This window comes from Idiotropiscis lumnitzeri, chromosome 1 (assembly GCF_059441095.1).
Source record: "Idiotropiscis lumnitzeri isolate Australia: NSW breed Sydney's pygmy pipehorse chromosome 1, RoL_Ilum_1.0, whole genome shotgun sequence".
NCBI classification, from domain to species: Eukaryota; Metazoa; Chordata; class Actinopteri; order Syngnathiformes; family Syngnathidae; genus Idiotropiscis; species Idiotropiscis lumnitzeri.
The window spans coordinates 33804515-33825604 of NC_142391.1; the positions used below are offsets into that span (position 1 = coordinate 33804515).

The 21090-nt window shown below is 40.7% G+C and overlaps 1 protein-coding gene across 2 annotated transcripts; it reads left to right on the forward strand.

The window, feature by feature from the left end:
- Window positions 1-391: 391 nt before the first annotated feature.
- Window positions 392-20382, forward strand: LOC148344325 (ceramide transfer protein-like). Of its 2 annotated transcripts, XM_088296566.1 has the most exons (18): window positions 392-1131; window positions 1231-1365; window positions 3926-4042; window positions 9649-9756; window positions 9831-9969; window positions 10236-10319; window positions 10444-10601; window positions 13665-13757; window positions 13839-13925; window positions 15062-15154; window positions 15356-15433; window positions 16136-16231; window positions 16875-17007; window positions 17087-17157; window positions 17269-17397; window positions 17858-17987; window positions 18095-18225; window positions 19049-20382. In XM_088296566.1, the coding sequence occupies exons 1-17, from the start codon at window positions 1042-1044 to the stop codon at window positions 18220-18222; spliced, it is 1869 nt and encodes a 622-aa protein (XP_088152692.1). In that variant the 5' UTR covers window positions 392-1041; the 3' UTR covers window positions 18223-18225; window positions 19049-20382. The 2 variants fall into 2 exon arrangements, with proteins under 2 accessions (XP_088152692.1, XP_088152701.1); XM_088296575.1 differs by lacking the exon at window positions 15356-15433 and having other exon boundaries at window positions 429-1131.
- The last annotated feature ends 708 nt before the right edge of the window (window positions 20383-21090 follow it).

Here is a 21090-nt window from a genome sequence, read left to right on the forward strand (position 1 = left end):
TTTCAACGGTTGTGCGGAAAGCTTCTAATGATGACACTTAACGTCACATTCAGGTGGCCTTTTAAGAGGTCAGTTGACGTGAAGTTTGTTGTGTTTTACCTGCATATAGGACGGCGACGTACAGGAATATCATTTTAGAAGTGTCTAAAATGGATAACAGGACAAATTAATGTAGAAAAATGTGTCTCAATAATCAGGACATTTAAAAAGGGACGTAGTTGATGCATTAGCAACGTATATGTTTTATTTAATTGATTTTGGTGTATCTGGATATATTTAGAGAACATTTTATTCAACACTTCCAGCCATCAAAATATTTTGGTGTTTTATTTAAAAAAATATGCATCGTAAATTATTTTAATTTCAAGTACGGAAATGTTGGTGATTTGAATTGATTTGATTTGATTTGATAGACGCCGGGTATCGACTTCCGCTACGTCTCCACGCTAGCTCGACGCTTGTCTTTTTCAGGTACACAGTAAAGCGTGGCTGCGGCTCCTCCCCCTCGACCCAAATGACAAGCTAGTGGAGTCGTCCGCAGTTGCTAACAAAACCACGGAAATAAAGCAGTAATGCGGCCCCTTTCATCGTCATTTGTAGCTTCTTAGTTCAGGTAACGTAACGGCGGTAACGCGAGAGCCTTCATCGACTATTCTTTCGGTAGCAAGTCGTTTGCGGGCGGCGCGCATGGGAACAGTCACAAGTTACGAGTCAAGTTAACGTTTGACAGCTAACCGTTGACGCTAACTAGCTTGTGACAGTGCTAGTCGAATTGATTTTCAAAACAAATCCCGCTAAAGCGAGTGGTCGAGGTTGGATCGTCACCATTCTCCACAAGTGCTATTTTTTGTGTGCCTGTTTTCCTCAAACGTTAACGCCATACTGCTGACCGGGAGGCTAACTTTGAGTTGATTTATTTTTTTAGAGCAAGCAGGTTCTGTTTGGATTCTACTGCCTTCTGGAGATTTATTAAGTTAGTGTCGAGCTAGAGTGCTCTGATTAAAAAAAAAACACGTAGGTTCTTCTGAATCTTGGATTTAAATGTCCGAAAAGAGCTCAGCGTCCGGTTCAGACGAAGATGTGGAACCAGAATCCGCACAACCTGTGGAGTTTGGAGGCGTTTTGAGCAAGGTAATGATTTTTTTTTCATTTTATTTTGGTTACATTTTACACTTACGTTCGTCATGCTTGGGGACTATAAACTTAGTAACGGTGCTTGTGTGTTTCTAGTGGACAAATTACATACACGGATGGCAGGACCGATGGGTCGTGCTGAAGAACAACACTTTGAGCTACTACAAGTCCGAAGATGAACGGGAATATGGCTGCAGGGGCTCTTTGTGCCTCAGTAAGGCTGTCATCACAGTAAGTATGCTAGAGGGGAAAAGGGGACTTACTCGAGTGTGTGGTCAAGCTCAAATGTAGAATAAGGTAAAGTGCATTTTTTTTAGCCACGAGGGAATAAATAAATGCAATTAATGCTTTAGTGCTCCAGGTGTTCCCAGTGTTATGGGCCCTATTCACCAGAATGTAGTTATTCCTTTATCCATTTTTGAAGATAGAAGGGTAAATATTAACTTGTTCAGATTTGATTAGGATAACAGGCAGGATAGCAACCTCCAGTTTGGTTCGCCACTAGCAGTCAATCACATTCCCCTTACTTTTTACATAGTATGTACACTCTACCCTTATTCTTTCCCGATGCGGACCTCACCATTTTTGCTGTCAGATAAGCTACGATTCCAATTCCTGGTTAAGTATTTTCATTTTTTTTTTCATCAGCATATCACAACCTTGCACAGAAACCAAACTGTTTGTTTTACTGAGACATGTGCAAGAGGATTTAATGGGCCACAACACGAACATGTGTGGTCTACAAAACCAACAAACTACTGCCTGCGCTTCTCCTATTGCTCAAATCAGACTATGACACTCATTAGGTGCACAGTGATATCAGCCTGTCTCTTATGGAATTGCATAACACAACAAACTTACTATATGTACACTGTCATATCTTTACCACCACACACTATTAACACGTTAAATACTCTCACATGAGGATCATGTTTTCCTTTCTGCTTGTTTTCATTAAGCAGCATTACTATTGAAATAAAACTTTGTTTTGAGATAGGATTTCGTTCAGTTGTTCAACAGACGTCGGGACCCATTCAATTTCATTGTGTTTTTTTAATGGGCTTAAGTAGTATAGTGAACACTCAAAGCCAACAAAAATGTTACCTAAAATATGCTCCAAAATTCCGACAATCATCGTGTGTGTGATGTTACGCTAGATTTCATCTTAGTGAGCATCTTGAATTCATTTTTTTTCTTTAGCAAAGAGGAAAAGTGGGATGATGACCATAGAAGTGGACATGAAATTTATTGCAATTTAGCAGTATGGCTTATTAAATAGATATTAACTCTTGTTTTTACCGTTTGTTATCAATCAGTTAACTTGTTTTTAAACTACTGTAACTGTTAAAATATTGCTGAAAATTTTACCTGTACAGTTGAAGGATTTGTAATGGCCGCACTTTCTCTGGAACATGCTGCTTTCCAGTTTCTCAGCTGTTTATCCCAGAGGTGTGCAATTAATTCCGTAAAGGGGCCTCATGAGAAACTGGAACACTTGCCGCGGGTCAAGCCATCATGCTAACCCCAGCTTTGTTGTATATTGTTTCTCATTTACGAATTGTCTTGTTTAAATTAAACATTACTTCTGTAGATGTGGTATGTATTATAATAATAATAATGACTATGATATATAATGATACAGTGATGACTTAGAATACACTCAGTCACGTTGAGGTTGCCGAGCGTCCTAGAGGAGATGCTGTGCACATTTTTTAGGTTCTACTGTACTTTGCTTGAAATACAAATAGTAATGGTTATTTTGGTCTGTTTTTCTTGACCCTGTGACTCCACTAACTGTCAGGATGCCACAATCGAGTGTACACAAGACACGAGTGGAGCTCAGCTGTACAGTAGGGCTTTTACAAGGGGAATGAGAATGCCCAAGCAGATTAAAAGATGTATAAAGGGGACTGTAAAAGCAGGGTTTTATGGGCTGTGTCGAATAAAACTCAGTTAGATCCGTAGAACCTGAAATGGTCTCACGGCTGAATACACTAGAGGTTACTACTGTGCCCCCTCCAACGGACAGATCATATATTTCGATCTGCCGCTAATGGATATTTATGGGTCCCTGTAACAGCAGTATTAGATTAAGAAATATTCAGGCTCAGGGTTTCTGTTTCGTGTACAACTGTATGATGTTGTTGTCAGCCAGCAAAGAAAAAAGCACAAATGCCATATGGGCAAATCTAGTTAAACGTGGCCAACGTGAGGTTGTGTCAGCTGACAGCCATGTCATCCGAGGAGAATCCAGTCTACTGCGTCTGATTTCACATTAGGAGCCTTCGCAGAGCACATCTCTCGCCTGCTGAGTGCAATGGTCAAATTCCAATCTCAGTGGAAAATGGAATTCTGTTCACGTGTTTGGTTGGGTGCCTTGTGTGCTTGTTGTCTGGAGGTGGGTGGGGCACATTGCAGGAAAGGAGGGTGAAATAGTTGAAGGATTTGGGCTGAATGTAGGAGGTGAGGTTGTGACGACCCCGCGGTCAAGCGAAGGGCAGCTCCAAGATTCTCTTTAGTTTTTTAAACTTGTGTTCACTGAATAAGACATGAGGTTCTCATTAACATTCTTGTTTATTGTGTGGTAAAAATCCCAAACAATTGAATCCACATGTCTTTGCTTGGCAGCCATTGTCATGACGGACCACTTTGAATGCATCATAGCAGTCCTTCATGTGACAATGCCTCAACTTCCAGCATTAGCAGAAATTTTACAATTATGTTTTAGGGCACAACTAAAAGTTTGGTTCTTGACATTTCCTCATCTTTTTTTATTAATCTTTCCCTGCAGCCACATGAGTTTGACGAGTGTCGGTTTGACATCAGTGTCAACGACAGCGTGTGGTACCTCCGAGCAGAAGATCCCGAGCACAGACTCCAATGGATTGAGTCAATTGAGTTGCACAAGGTGAGTGGAAGGAAGCAAACCCTCCCCACATTTTCTCACATTTTCTTCTATATGATTCCATTTCCGACAAATGGCTAGTTGTGTCTGGAAGCTAGCATTAGCACACGCAAGTTATGGTGTGGTTGATGAAATGTTGTAATATCATGTCACATTGGGGTGTTGCATCTAATATGGATAATGGAGGCGTTATTTGATGACTCAGGTTTATTAACAACCAAAACAGCATACACACGCTCATTTGCTCGCTTATTCTCTTGTTCTCACACTTGCGAATATAATGCAGAAAAGTTGAAATAAGCGAATTCAAAGTAGCAGAACATGACATTTGTCATAACTCCTCAATGGCAATGCATAATAATAAAACACACATAACCCTATTCTTTACGTTATACTATGTTACAGTGCTAAAAAAAATGTGTTCCTCCTATTTTTTTTTTTTTGCATACCGCATTTTGATTTTGTAGATCATTTTAATAGTTTTAAATTAGCCGTACCAGTTAAGAAAAACATCTTTGGGATGAATACAGGTTAAATAAAAACCAGTATGAACGTTTATTTTAGTTTTCTTCATCAAAGGGCCTTTTATCTTCTTGATTAAAAATGTTTGATTCCTGAGAGGAGTGAAATGTGTTTAAGTATTAGTTTTTTTTTGTTATAGATCCTTTAATTGTATTCATAATGCATGCATCCATTGTGTATATAATAGTTGTTGGTTCCATTTTGAAAAGCACTAAACATTTACAGCCTAAAATGTTAAGGCCAAGTATGGCCTTCAATTGCATTTGCTCTCTCATTTGTAAACATGTCAGGGCTGCTACAAAGTTTCATCACAATTGAATCTACGATCATCTTAAGCAATTTTCCCTACATATGGAGTAGTCACTGTTCTGCTTGGCATTTTACTTTTGACAAAAATCTTATTTTCTGTGCTTTTTGGTTAGAAAACAACCTATGTTTTGCTACTGATTAATAAAGAAGGGAAAAAGCTGGAAAATGTTTATTTTTCTTTGAGAAGAAGAGAGTCCAAGAGTGACTTTCTTTTGATAGTCTTAGTGACTTGAAAAGCAAATGAGAAATCTTTACTGGCTCTGATCTTTGTAGTGTTTTTTTTTCTTTGTACTTCCTGCTCTTTGGAATCCTTTGCGGTAACATGATTGTTCTCCGCTGACTGGCTGGCTTTCAAGCCGCATGCGTGAGTTTGACGCCCTGCTAAATGAATTAATGCTACACTATCAGATCCTCATTGCATTTCTTGGGCCTGTTTATCAGCATGTCAGGGGCATTGGTGGAAACCAGAGTCAACGTCTCTCAGTGCATTAGCATCACAAATATATTGAATATGTTGTGATTCCACACAGCTGCATGAGTCACATTTCTCTCTTGCTCATAATCAATCTGGGCCCTGGTTGTCCGGTTAATCACTGAGTTGGGTGTGGCAGGACTGGGACAGATGCTTGCTTGCATTGACACTCCCTCTTTGTGTCTTTCCCTTTCCTTGGGAATGTGAGCAATCTGAATGTGTGCAAGATGGGGACATCACTCAGTCATTGGAGTCTCAACAGCTGCTCACTAACAGTTAGTTGGCCAACATCTATGTTGTAAAGTATGTTGCTATAGCCCATGTTTAACCGTCCTTGAGTCCCTTAATAGGCACATTATGAATCATAACCTTTTGATGTGTTGCTGTGGGTGTGTCAAAGATTATCTAATTAAGCGTAGTTCACACAAGGTAAGATCTTCCTGGATCTCTACTCTCTCACAACATTGGAGGGTTATAATATGTAAATGATTGTCCGCCCCCATTTTATTGCAAAGAAGCTTATAATAAAATGTTCTATGCGCTTTCAGTAGTCTGATTAATATTGCGTTGGTGGAATGTGAGTTCAGCAACAAAATCGACCCATTTTTAGCCATCTCAGGGGGCAGCAAATTTGGGATTTCTGTCAACTGAAATGTTCAGGTAATGACCATTTATGGCTCACCTGTTTTTAGCAGCTGAAATTCTCAAGTTGACTTCCACTTTAAAATAGAATAACCAAGTTATTAAACACACCCACAGCCCAGATATTTGATCTCTTTCCTCAAATGAAGTTGCTGCAATCGTTCTCATTCAAATTACTATAAGTAGTTTTGTTGACATTTATGGTACAGCTTAGTTTGCATTTGGACATAAATGGGTGCATTGTGCTTTTTGACAACAATACATTTGTAGGTAGATTTGAGGAAAAATAACTTGCAATGCATGACGTTGAAATATAAATTCCATGTATATTTTTGGTTTACAGCCACAGCATTTATGAATAGCATATGAACATGTGTGGTTCCCTTTTCCACACCAAAAGGCAGCACATTTAAGAAAAATAGGCACCTCATGTAAAAGTAATGCCTATTTTGTAAATTCTCATCAAGTCCGCTTCACTATTGTGTTAAGAAAAAATGGTGGAGCCTGTGGCTGACATTGCTGCTGACTTTCGGCATGTCAGCTGAGTGTGACTGCCCGCAGGTCTTTGGTCCATTAGTGGCAGTGTGTGAGTATTCCTGGGTTATGTTTGAAGTGTGCCCTGCAATAACCCCAGTAAACTGCTACCTGCAGGTTGCGCTTGGCTAGCCTGTCTCAACATTGCCCCTCGCTGGACAAAACAAGACTTGCATCATACTCCGGGAGACGGTCCCATTTGTTTCGTCTTTTAAATACGATTGCAGCAAATATTAGTGTCTTGTTTTACATTCCATTTCACAGCAGCATAATTTAGCATGATTTTTTTAAAAGCATATGCTCACTTGTCAAAATCAGTCAAGCATTTGTCTTGGTAGGCGTGAACAGTTGTGCTCCATGTAAAGACTTCAAGTGCAACCTCTTGTTGAATAATACATTTTTTAAGCACTTGTTCTCACAGCAAACCTAACCAAATCAAAAGGGACACATAAAACTCTCAATCCGATTGTTCCATTTTGTCATGCTCCAAGGGGTGGACAGTGGTGTTTTTATATTTGTGTTTTTAAACCCCCCACTACTTCAGGCTGCTGGCTGGCACTGTTGCTTTTTAAAGTTGCATTTGAGCTAATCAGAACAAGCGCAGACAAAAAGAGTGAAAGAGTAAAGCAGAAGAAGCTCTTGAATGTTGTCCCCCCTGGCCTCGCTCTCTTTCTGCTAGACTCGGGTAGGCTGCATCCATCGCCCACCCATGATACGTTTTACTACCCAAACAGCGCCAGACGGCTCTCATCTTCCTCTCTTAATGCATGCATGCTTGCAAATGGAGTTTGGCCCTGGCTCGCGCTCGTGCACTTGCACTCTCACTTGCACTGGACCAGCAGTGGATTCTGCACATACAACTGGGAAGGATGAAAAGGTTTCCCACATCAGGGTGTGTGGTCTTGTGTGATGAATTTCTGCAGCCAGAGTGGACTGCATGCATGAGTGTGTGGCTCCTTTCGAACCGACTAAAAGCTGAGCTGCTTCAATTTCCTGAAGAATTCTTCATTTCAGCCTCATCCATGTCTCTGCTTCTGCAACAAAGCAATTACCCTGCCCGCTCCCCTGCTGTGTTGATGCTGTCTCTATTTAACAAGCTCAGCTGATTCTATTGCTTTTCTTCGTCGTCGTCGTCGCTTCCTCTTGCTTCTTGAGGTGTATCCTGGGAAACTGGAGGATCGGAGTGGAGCATCTGAACTGTCAGAACAAACTAGGGTGTGTGCCTGAAGGAAAAGTCTGGGCCATGTTTGGGCCAACGAGCCGTCAAGACTGCAGCAGTGTCCTGCTGTGCTTTGGCTGCTGGAATGGTCGAATGGTGGGCTCATTTCATGCTGGCATGCCGCCCTTTAACTCTGACAGAACTCTTGAATTGTGTGCTGTTATCTGCATGTCCTTTTTCTTAGTTGTGGATCAATTGCCTGTGGAATTGAATCCAGATTGTTGTTATTCGTCAAAGTAGCTTTGAGCTTTTTCCTCAATGTCAATTTGATTTATTGTGTTACATTAATATGGCATGTTACCCTCAAAGGTAACGATACTGTGTGCAGGGATAAGTCGGTCATTTTCTGTATGTTTTTCTCACACCAGTGCTGTGCATGCTTTGCTTTCTTTTTTTTTAATATCAGGTGATGATGTAACTGAAAAAAACTGAATGTTTTGAATTTTGAAACTCAAATTAAACATGTAGTTAGTGCATTTGCAGCAGTGTAAAAAATTTAGAGAAAAATCTTGATAATTTATGTCTTTAAGTCTTTAATTAATGTCATTAATAACTTAAAAAGTAATATATTTGTGTAAATCACTATGGCAACTCCATGGTGTGTTTTCGACTTGGTGTCAGTTGCTTCTCACTTTATGCATGCTTGTGCAGGTTGCGTCACAACCTTGCTGACTGCATATTGGAGTCACTGGCAGCATGTGGGATGCAGGCATCATTGGCGTCCCATTGGGTTTGGCTGGTTCCACATTTAAAAGAGACATTATGTATCGTTTCACAATTTAAAATAGTGTCCTAATGTCGGTGACTTGCATTTGTCAACAATACTCAATGGTCAAGAATTACATGCACTTAACACATTTAATTTTTTTGTCTTGCTGAAATCAGCCTTTTTTGATGGGCCAGCTCAGTTTCATGCAAATGAGCAACTATGGGCCAAACGTGCGCTATACTGAGCTGCGCCTCAAGTTTGAACTGAAAGCGAACCGTAAAGCGTACCCGAATGCCCTCAAGACAGCACAGATTGCATTTTGGCACTTCACCTTCAAGCTACTGAATTAGTCTGTTAGTGTCCAGATCTGCATACGTGACCCATGCAACACACGTGACCCATATGTTGGCACGAACAAATCCAACCACTAACTCTCAGCTCATGCTAATCTGTGCGTCCAACAATACTCGGTGACGCTCTTCTCATCTTTCTATTGTAAACAGCATTTCAGATAATGTAGTCAGACCGTGGCTTGAAAGTGGTGCTGAGCTGATCATGTCATTGACGGAGAAATTGGTGTGGGGGTGGTTATTATGTAACAGAAGGGCTAATTTACATAATAACTAAGAATAGTGAGTTTACTGACACATTTTCAGAAAACATTGACTTTGTTGTGTAGTTTCCACTAAATGTCAAGTAGGCACTCCAGAGACCCACCTATTTGTGAACAAAAAAACCCAGTAAATTTTCTATCATGTCCTTTTATAGCACAGTTTTGCATATCAGCCGAGTTAATCGCAAGGGATTTTTATTTCAGAGAGACTCCTCTAGTGTCTTTTTTCCCCTCAGTGGTAACTTAAGATGAGATGCATTCTCTCTGGACAGAGTAGGCTTTATTTTCACATGGTAAGACTGGTGCTGCTAGGTTTGTGCATATTTGTCATTCCCATTGTTTCTCTAGTGTTTGGCTGTGTAGGTGGAGGTCCTGCTCTTGTCCAGCTCAGCATTGCTCAGTGCTGCTGACTGCTGAAAGTGTTCCATGCGCTATCTGTGTTCTTTGTGTGAGCTGCAGACTTTGGAAGCGCATTGCTTCTTGTGTCTTGTCGCTCTGCCTTTCCTTTTTGCACTGGTCTTACTTTTTAGTGTCCATTTGTAATCGTACTCTCCCCTGCATGCTTGTTGCTGTCTCTCCATTTCCACAGGCAGAGTCCGGGTATGGGTCAGAATCTAGTCTGAGGCGTCATGGTTCCATGTTGTCTCTCACTTCAGCAGCCAGTGCCTTGTCGGCCACATCTGCATCTTCTTTCAAGGTAGGTACATGCTCCTTCAGGCAGTTAGAAATTACCCAATGCTCTGAATAATAAAATGGCGTCGTCTTGTTCAGAAGGGACACAGGCTGTGTGAGAAATTAGCAGAAATGGAGACCTTCCGGGACATTCTTTGCAGACAAGTGGACACTTTGCAGAAATATTTTGACTCCTGCGCTGATGCTGTCTCCAAAGATGAGTTTCACCGGGACAGAGGTAACCTACTGCATAAAGGGATCATTTCTGATTGATTTGGTCCTCTTAATAGTATTTTTACAAGACTGACATTTAAACTTGATTTTACAGTAGTACAGAGAACAAAAGAGTTGCTGGCAAGAAGGAAAAGAAAATGAAAATCAATACCAACATGCAGCGCTCGTTGTTGCGTCAGTCCTCTGAATCTTGTTTAATGTGTAGCATTGTGCACATTTTGATAAGTCATTATTGGTGTTTTGTACTAATTAACTTGTTGGTCCCAATAGTGGAGGAGGATGAAGATGACTTCCCTGCTGCCTCAAGGCCAGATGGTGAATGTTGTTACAACAATAACGGCAGCAAAGAGAAACGTTAGTGTCCTTTGGATAGATAACTGACATCCAATCAAAATAAAATGTCATCCAATCAAGTTGTGAGGGAGCACTCACATTGGCTTATTTCTTATGTGTTTCTTTTTTTCCTTGCCTATGTCAGTGTTCACCCCCACCAGTCCCAAAGGCATCAATGGCATAGACTTCAAGGGTGAGGCCATCACCTTCAAGGCCACGACAGCGGGTATCCTGTCCACTTTGTCACACTGCATTGAGCTGATGGTCAAACGTGAAGACAGCTGGCAGAAAAGGCTGGACAAGGTACTGACGCACAGCACAAAAGTCCGGAGTCAATTTATCAATTTTTAAATTTTAAGTGTTTCGTTTATGAAAGCACAGTGGGCTATTCTTTACTTTTTGGAAATGCTTCGAGGAAGTCCCTTTCCTCCCAAGTTCGATAAAGGCATGCATGCTAAGATGAGAACTGAAATTGTGTGCTTGGCTCATTTGGGTCCATCACAGTGATCAGTGATTTCCCAAAAATTCCAACACTCCATAGTCTTGCAAAAAGTCTTCCCGAACAAGCAAAAACTTTTAGAGCTCTCGCTTAATTTTCACTTCCTGCTGGTGGAGCAGAGGCGTACACAGATGGTTAGAATCTGAATTGGTGCAACATATCCTGAATGGGGGTTTCAGCAGGCGTTGCTGAGTAGAGGTGTGAAACACTTGTCACCTGTTGTTGGCCTTTGTGTTCACGTCATAAAAGTCTTATGTAACACTTTGGGGCCTTGACATGATTCAATTCTAAGACACAAAACTGCAACATGACAATGTTTGGTAAGTAGGACTTTTAAGAGACTCGCACTTTTACGCACAAATGCACGTGTTGCCCTCAGCAAGCGTCAAGCCAGCAGTGTGACCAGTGTGCCGACAAGACACACATTCATTGGTTGTGGCATGAACATTGGCGAACTGTGTGTGTGCGCATGTGTGTGTTTGTGTGTCAGTAAAGGAATGCTCTTTGCTCTTGATCGACTCTGCTCATGTTGTCAAACCAGTTCCTGTGCAATGGCTTGCTGCCCAACCCTAAAGAGTACAAGAGCCGGGAAGAGATCGGAGTGTCTTCGACAGCTCACGTCAAACTAATTCTTATCTAAATGTTGTTTTAAGCGTGAGTTTTAGCTGCCATTGGGGAGTAAAGGAAGAGAATAAGTTAGGAAAGTGCGGCCGTACGAGGAACTGAATTGGAAAAATGACTGCTCGGACATCTTGGTTAAGTTTATGGAAACCACAGCGGCGGTCAGAGGTGCTCAAGTACCAGACACAACACTGGATACCTTTACAGACCTGCAGCCTCTTCTTCAAAGTAGGTCTCCTAATAGATGACGCTAAGAGAGAACCTTCATGTTTCTTTTGTGGAGAGTGTGACACCTTACAACAAACACACTTTGCGTTCTTACGGTGGCGCAGTCTGGTTTGTGGAGTGCTTCATGGTGGTGTACATTTTTGTCAGAAAGAAAGTACAATTCTTTGGCTCAGCTGGGTTATTAGCAAATGTCCAGGCATTTTTAGTCGCTCTCATTATCTGTGTAAAAGCAGAAGAAATCATTTGACCGGTTTGTCAGGTTCTTGTTTTGAAAGCGGCAACGTTGTGACGTCTTAAGCCGGCCATTGTAGAGTTTTCACACATTTGCCTAAAGTCTGTTGCTTTGCCTCTGACCGGGACTAAAATATTAGCTTCACGGCTTCAAAGGTTTAAAGATTTCATGTATACAGTGGCCACTTCGCACTTCACTTTTTGTGGCTTCGGTGTTTCGCAATTTTTTTCAACGTATTCATCAAAGAGCCATATTGCTCCAAAGATATGAATGAACAGAGGCTTTGGACACACCCACTGGCCCTGATAAGGAGCATGATTGGTTCCCAGCCGCAGGATCAACCAATGAGAACTCGGGTGGCTTTATCCCGAGAACTGATTGGCTGAACTACCTCTGTTTTATCTGCCAGTCTACATTAAAACAATAAACGAACGGCACTTTTGAACTGCAAAGTCAAAGTAGAGCCAGATGAGTGGATAGTAAACGAATGTTCAAAAGCTGTGAGCGGAGCCGCCGACAAACAAAGCTTGCTCAGCACGATACACCGGTTAATAAAATGTTAGTGTTTGTTAAACTTTGTTTTAAAACAGTTTACCTGAACTAGAATCCTACATTGCATTATGTCTAAAGCTGTTGTTAATGTTCTTGTGCACTTATCGTAGGGGTTCAGGTCCCCGAAAAACGATTAATTACTGTAATACAAATATACCAATATTCATCGGGCACCATTTGCTATACCAAGATTATTTGAACGTTGCCCAAGTAACCTTATTTAGTTAGGTTAGATGAATGAAATTAAACAAAAATGTAAAGTCGTATATGTTGATATTTGGGTTCCTTGAGTGCCTACTTACCTACCTAGAGTCAACTCAAACAGCCAAGATAATTTTTTGGCCTACTTTTGGCTGCGAGCAAGCCCTTTAGAATTTTGCACAGTAGTGTCATCACAATTGTGGAAAATTCTAATAACTGCCCATGACTTGGTGGCTACGATGCGCTCTGCGCCAAGGCAGTGGCCAAAGTCCAGTCGCAGGACTCCTCTGTCTTGTCTGAAACAAAAGGTAAACAGAGCTGAATTAATTTGTTGGATCTATAAATTAATGTCTGACAACAGCGTTTGCTTCTGATAAGCGCCAAAATACTTGAATGCTCTGTGATTCTGTCGATCAGGTAAACATGTGGACGTGTTTGTGTGCTGCATCACATCCACAAGCCCACACACTATTTAAAGATAAGTGTAATTCAGCAGTTGATTAAGTGCTGTCTCCACAATTGAGAATAGGGGTTTGCGTGTACTTTGTAGTTTGCAGTCAATTTTTTTGTAATCAGGTCTTAAAGTGCAGCCACCCCCAGCTATGCTGCCATTTGTCATGGTAACAAAACCCCTGCTCTTTTTCACCCAAACAGTATGAGGGGTGTCTCACTTGGGTGAGATGTGGCCACCCTCAATCATTTAAGCAAGACAAGGATTAGGGCATGACCAATGTTCTGTTATTCTTGAGTTTTTTTTATATGAAACTGTTGTAAATTGTGCTTTGGGAAAAAATTGTGTCCTTGAAGAGATGTTGCAAATAATTAGACACGCGTCTTAATGGAAAGCCTTGGTGCTCTGCATCACAGCATACTATTTTTATGGTATAATTATATTACTATATTATTATACGATTCATGTATACAAAACTTTGTGTCAGCTGTGGTTGTTTTTTTTAAAGAGCTCTATCAAGATAAGATGAGTTGAGAAAAAGCTCTTGGCCCACATTATCATTTTTTTCCCCTTTTTTTCCAGGAGCTGGAGAAAAGGAGGCGGGTAGAAGATGCCTATAAGTCTGCGGTGCATGAACTGAAGAAAAAGTCACACTATGGAGGCCCGGACTATGAGGCAAAATGGAATTCTAGTGCTAATAATCCTTTTGCTGCATCTGATGTTGTTTGCTTAATGATTGTCCACCTACGTTTCCAGGAAGGGCCCAACAGTTTGATCAATGAGGACGAGTTTTTCGATGCGGTCGAAGCGGCGTTGGACAGACAAGATAAGATCGAAGAGCAGGTGTGTTGTTTATCTGCCTCACTCTTTCACATGACACATTGACACTTGTGTTTGAGCCTGTCTTTCTTCATGCTGTACTCATGTGTCAGCCTTTGCTGTTGTGCATCCATTTTGTGCACTCATCAAACCTCAGCAAACAGAATGTGATTGAAGAGCAGGTTCAATAAGTTAAATGGACAAATGAAGGGAACTTTTCCCGTCTGCCTTCCCCTTACTCACTGTTGAGGTGCCCTGAACAAGACTCCCAGATCTTCTGGTGCTCCCTGAGCACATAAAGTCTTGAATATTTGCATGAGAATGTGCGACTGGTAGAACCAAGAAATACATCGCATTCAAAGTTATCTGTCTGCCTCTGAGGTCTTTGTACCTAGGACACAGGTCAGAGTTTTGTTTGGCTTGATTGTGCGTGTGTTTTTGTAGCAGCACTTTAGAGCATATCATGGCTGAATAATTTCGAGTTGATTCAAATTTAATAGGATATTTGAGATCAAATATTTGGTGCTATTCAAAAGATGGTTATAACTTGTAATTTTAGTTTACTTTATTGTTGGCACTTGAGTACACTCAAATGTTTACAATGTTTTTTCTTTTAATAAGAGATGAATGTAGTAAACTTTTCTAGATAATTTTTGCTTCTAATTACGTATGTGCCCGTTTTATTTTTCTCTAGAACACCAGGTTTTTGTAGTAACAATATAATATTGAATATTATATTTAGTAATACTTATGAATGAAAGACTAGTTTCTGCAACGGGTGTTTTTTTTTTTTCTTCTAAAACAGATAAATGACAGCGCATGGTAAAAACGGTATTGCGCAAGCTTTTATCGGTCAAATTTAAAAAATGAAAATATCTAAAACATCTTAACGTGTTTGAAAAAAATTGACATTGAAATTGGTTTTAAAAATACATGGAGGGAGAAATAAAGCCAATTCTGATTAAAATTTGCTGTTCCGCAGTGTTATTTAGATTTGTAAGATGCAGTGATAAACCACCATACATTTCGTAGTCCTAGACATATCCTCCAATGTATGTTTGGTGTTGCGGACTTGCTGTGTTCGCTTTGATGTTTTAAATGCGTACATTTTCAATCCCAAATCTCAAATTGTTGTCTCTCACAAATCTTATTGTCTTCAGTGCCAGTCGGAAAAGGTCAGGATCCCTCGATTGACCCCCGTTCCTCCCGGCGACGTCTACTCAAGCATCAGCACACACAGATTCGCTACCAAGGTTCTACACCCATTCATCCTCATCTTCTCTCATGCCTTTCAAGCTCCTTCATCACTTATGCTCTAGTCTTGATGTGTCCACCTAAATAATCTGTAACTTTTTCCGTTTCGAGCATCTGATGATTGATTCCTTTGGCTTTCTGCTTTTGGTGCTTCGCACTCTGTCATTCCTTTCTCTTTCTCATATTTCCTTGCTGCACAGGCACATAGTTATTGCTCTTCCCTGTCCTCTGTCGAGCTAGTCAGTGCTTCAGATGACATTCACAGATTCAGCACTCAGGTAATTTGGAGGGCTCTTGTATGTGCAAGGGCACATACACTTTATTGTCCTAGAGAGCATGAGCAGAAAGAAAAGAAATTACTCTCTTTAACCTTCCTTTACAGGAATGATAAATCTTTTGTTGACAACATGACATTCCATCAGTAAAATAATCTAGAGTGACCGTTTGACCTCGAAAAATGTCATTCATTTGCCCGTCCTGCTTAACTCGTGAATGACTGCGTTGGCCTCGTTGTGGACTTAATGAATTGCTGAACCTTCATCAAGTTCAAGTGTTGAGTCATTATTTCAATAACTCACTGCGCATAATATTGTGTATATCTGGTTACTGCCCACTGACTCTGTTTGCTCGACAAATTCCCAACCCCTCTGCGATAACATTCCAGCTACTGGGTGCCAGCTACACTGTTTATTGAACATTGCTGCAAACCTAAGACTTTCCACATGACCAAAAGAAACAATAAAAACTATGCATGAGGGCAATAAATACTCTTTGAAGTGTATACTTTAACTCTAAAATGACAAATATATATTTTAAATGTGATTTAAACTGACAAGAAATGTCAAAATGAAAACCAACAAGGTAGATTGGCAACTGTATTTTCTAGTCCACGATCCCTCAGTATTTAGTATTTTAGCATTAGTTTTCGACAAGAAATTTAAACCACAATAACTGCAATTAAGGAGCCTCGTGTCTCGTAGGTGGAGGAGATGGTGCAGAATCATATGACGTACTCGCTTCAGGACATGGGCGGAGATGCCAACTGGCAGCTGGTCATCGAGGAAGGAGAGATGAAGGTGAGAAACTGCGTAGGAGTCGTCTTGTTTGTTCACCTGTGAAGTCACGGGAAGACAATAATTTGATATATACACACACAACAATGACTTGAGCGTGTGCACAAGTTTTTCTTTAAAAACTAAAATCTTTTTAATTTTTTTTTTTCACGCAGCCTTTGTATTGGTTCGCATTAGCAGAGATGGGCACTTTACTCTCTATTTTGCCGTTCCATCCCCCGTCTGTATCCTGGGTACCCTTTGTCCCTCCGTCCTTATCTATAAAGTAATCATCCTGTGTCCCCGTCCGTCCTCATCTTTTTAAAGTGCGCCCATCTTTGCATTTCACCAGGCTGCCCCCCGCCCCTTCAAAAAAAAAAACAAAAAAAAAACATTTGTACATGACGAGAGGCTAACGGCATAGGATTCATTATTAAAAATCTGGTAAATTTCCTATTCACATCCACTTACCGTTATTTCCGGACAAATCACACCTGATTAAAAGCCACAGTAGCAAAATTTCGACATATAAACGGATTTGTGCATACATTGGCTGCTTCGTACTAATAGCCACGAGTTTACACGTTATTAAATGGGATATTACACTGTGCCCACTTTGGCCCATCCTGTGCATGATGTATAATGTGCATGTCGCAATATTTCCCAGGTGTACAGAAGAGAAGTAGAGGAGAACGGCATCGTGTTGGATCCCCTCAAAGCGACACATTCTGTCAAAGGGGTGACGGGACACGAGGTGTGCCACTACTTCTGGGACACTGCAGTGCGCTTGGATTGGGAGAGTAAGTTCAAGTCAACAACTGTATTTGATCAATTCAAGTCATCCCAAGCATGATACTCAACTGGATGTCTCTTCTCTAGCCACCATTGAAAACTTCAACGTGGTGGAAACGCTCTCCGACAACGCCATTATCGTTTATCAGACACACAAGGTAACCCTGACCTTCTTCAAGCTATTCTTTTATTTCCGTATGGCATTACGTTGTCTGCAATTCACAAATTCACACTCATTCTGTCGTTGACTGCGTGTGGTCGCGTCGTAGAGGGTGTGGCCGGCCTCTCAGAGAGATGTGCTCTACCTGTCGGCCATCCGGAAGATTCTGGCAACCAATGAAAATGATCCTGACACCTGGTTGGTGTGCAACTTCTCCGTGGACCACGAAAATGCGGCTGTAAGTTCACAGTACATCAGTGCAGCTGTTCCCAACATCAACTAGTGCAAAAGCTATGCAAGCGTATCTAAAGTAGTAAAATGAGATTCATAAATCATGAAATGCCTGAAATTGTACACATTACCAGTCCAACTTTATTTCTTTTTTTTTCCGTATTATTTTTAATGAACCCTCCTGTTTTTTTCCCGTTACAGCAAAATGGTCACTATGACCTGCCACATTTAACAATTTATTTTTTAGTTTTAACGTGTGTTAAATTTGTACTGAATGAGGAGCGCTTTGAGAGCCTTGTGGGTGAAAAACCGCTACACAAGTGAAAGCCTATTTACCATTTGATTTGATCTGATCAAATGAACTCAATGGAGCCTCTGTGTGGGGATCAATTGTAAATAGAAAATATCAAATAAACTATTTGGATACCACTGACCATGCCTTATTTAATGTTGCTTTGTCTTTTTAGCCTTCCAATCGGTGCGTTCGAGCCAAAATCAACGTTGCCATGATCTGTCAAACTCTGGTCAGTCCACCAGAGGGCGATAAAGAGATCAGCAGGGACAACATCCTGTGTAAAATCACCTATGTGGCCAATGGTAAGATCCACAAAAACTTCTCTTTCCTGTATACATTTGTCAGTTGTGAGGAGGATATGTATGCCGTGCGTGTTTATTGATGTTGATGTTTCCCTGCATGCTTGCAGTAAATCCCGGTGGCTGGGCGCCAGCCTCAGTGCTCAGAGCCGTTGCTAAGAGAGAGTATCCCAAGTTCCTCAAACGTTTCACCTCCTACGTCCAGGAGAAGACTTCGGGGAAGGCAATCCTATTTTGAGAGGTAACGTCTTCTGTCCATACAAAAATGCAGTACAGTGTATAGGTACTTCAATGGTGGCCGGTGTTTATTTGCGCTTATTGTAATTGTGTGTAATTATTTTAAACTGTACCGTGTATTGTCAGTTTTTATTATTTTATGTTTTAAATAATTTTGTTTAATTTTTACGACATAAGACTTACCAGGGTCTTTTTTTTTAATTCTTGCACATAAGTACAACACTTTAAAAAAAAAAAAAAGAAAAATAATACTAAGTGTTTTTGGGTAAAAAATAAAACTAATAAAAAGTAACCAAGCTGCTATGAAAACTAATTAAAACTTACTAAATTAAAAAACAAAACTCAAAACGAAATAAGAACTAACTATAATTGAAATTCCAAACAATAAGAAACCACACTTCCATATTTGTCTCTCACAGCCCGTGTTTGCAATCCAACAGCAAAGCATGAATCGTCAGTGTGATGGCGGACTCAGGCAGTTTCATTGGTGTACTGTGACGTGTTTGGTAATTTAATTTGTTAGATGTGACGAGACTGTGGCTAAATTTATTGAAGGTCGTCAGTCAAAAAAATAAATAAACCGCGTCACATTAAAAGACGCATGGTTCAAAAAGTGGGGAAAAAAAGTAGTTGCTTACGGTCCTTAAAGTGCAGTATTTGACGGAAAAAAGTAACGCATTAGAGTAGTCGTTAACTGGAAGATGTGCACATTTTGGTGTAACACGTTACCTACGTCATTGTTTTAATTCATAGCATGCAACCGGCCACTATTTGAAGAAGTCCAGCAATTTTAGTTGTTTGATGTGTTGCTGTCGATCTTCCTTCAGGAGGTAAAAGCTGATCCTCCGAAATATGACAGCGTGCAACAAGTGTCCCGCCCAGGACAACCAAGGACCCCCTTGAACACGAGAGACTGCTTGTGTGGCTTGAGTCCATCAGTATTTGTCCTTCTAGCTGAACATCTGTGGGTCCTTTTATACATAAGATTTCCTTCTCAGTGGTTTTCAAAATGATTATCCGCTTTTGTGTTTATTTTGTAGATTGTTTTGTACATTTCTTATGATTACATACTTGTCGTCTTTTGGGGCTAACCGATAGCATCGTCGCTACTTGTTTGCTGCTGCTAAAGAGAGAAAAGTGTGAGTGAGTGAGTGAGTGAATGATTGTTTTTCGCCATCCGCCCCTCTAGTGACGACCCTGCCCGCGGTCCGATGGAGGGCGAGCGCTTGAAGCTTTTTGACAGTTTCTCTCTCCAAAATCTTTATATTTGTACGGCTTCTCTGGAGAGCAACCGTGGGACACGACGTATTGTACAGACAAACCACACTTAGTTTACCAAAGTGACAAATGTGAATTGACTGTTAAAACGCTTGAATTAGATGCCAGTAGATGTCTCATCGACAACAGATGCTGTCGTAGCTTACCTGCTCGCACCTGATGGCCATTTTGGTTGCCGTAGTGGCTCGTGGTGTACAGACTCCTCTCTTTATCGAGAGTCAAGTAGGTTGCTTGATTTTTAATGCATCCCCCCGCCGGACCTTAAGTCAGCCTAAGAAATGTCTCAGCTCAATTATTTTTGTCTACGTGCACATTGTGTATATCACCTTCGCCCTAAATTTAGCATTCCAGCGCTACTATTACATTTCGTGTGGCACACTACAGTGCACAGTGACTGATAATGATTAAAACCGCCCCGGGATGCCTTAGACACCAGCACGAGTCTGGTCATTGTTGCTATACAACCACCACATGTGCATTTATCAACAGTGATGATGGCAAGTGAGTTTTTCTGTGGTTGGGGGCGCGGGTGGGAAGTTCAGCATTTCACATCATGATCATACCTCAACATTCAAAACAACTCTGCGTTGTTTTGCATTTGTTAGCGTTGTCATCAAATTATTATTATTTTTTTTTAACTTTATTGTTGTTGGGCAGTTGCCCTTGAGTTGGCAGATCTTAAGAAGGATTTTGGATGATTAATTTATAAGATCTACGCACCATGTCCGCCGAAGACTATTGCTATTGTTTTTAATTTTGATAACGTGTCACTAATCCACACACTTTGTACGTGTTTAAGTTGTACATCAGAAGTGTTATTATTTGCACTAAATGTAACGCAAGTTGACAATGTCATGTAAATTAAAATTGCTACACAACAGAATTGTGCTGCAGCATGTTGATTTTTTTTCTATTACTGTGGAAGGAAAATTGACGAGTTAACTGTTAAGTAAGGCCTACTGTGTTTTGGGGGAATGCGGCGGAAATACTTATTTCACAAAGTGTTGCTGACAACTCTTTAGCAAGGGGGGTCATCGGGTAGCCCCCAAGGACCACATGAGTAGCCTGCGGGCACGTTCTAAAAATAGCTCACCAGTGATGGGACATTATTTACTAGGAATATTGTAGAAATGATCACTTCAAAATGTACACGCTGGCAGAGCTTTATAGGAATAAAGGGTGCATAATGATATTTGCCTGGGTCTCAATTATTGGGAGAAATCATGAGCATCAGTGTCTTCACAACACACTATTATTATTAACATAGTAAAAAGTTGAACAAATTTATTTCTTAAGTGTTGCTTCTTGGTTTCTGATTAATGTGATAGGCTCTGATACACTTGGGAAAACAAGTATACATTATCTATGTGGAGAAACCTTTTTCTGTTAATGAGTTAACAGATCTGCCACCTTAACTCATTTACTGCCATTGACGGCTAAAGACGTCAAAGATCCTTTTTTTTTTTTTTACTCGGCTGGTCGTGAATGAGTTAAATATGTGAATTAGTGAGTGTCCAACCATCCATTATCGTAGTCACTTCTCCTCACGAGGGTCGCGGAGGTTCTAAAGCCTATCCAAGCTGTCTACGGG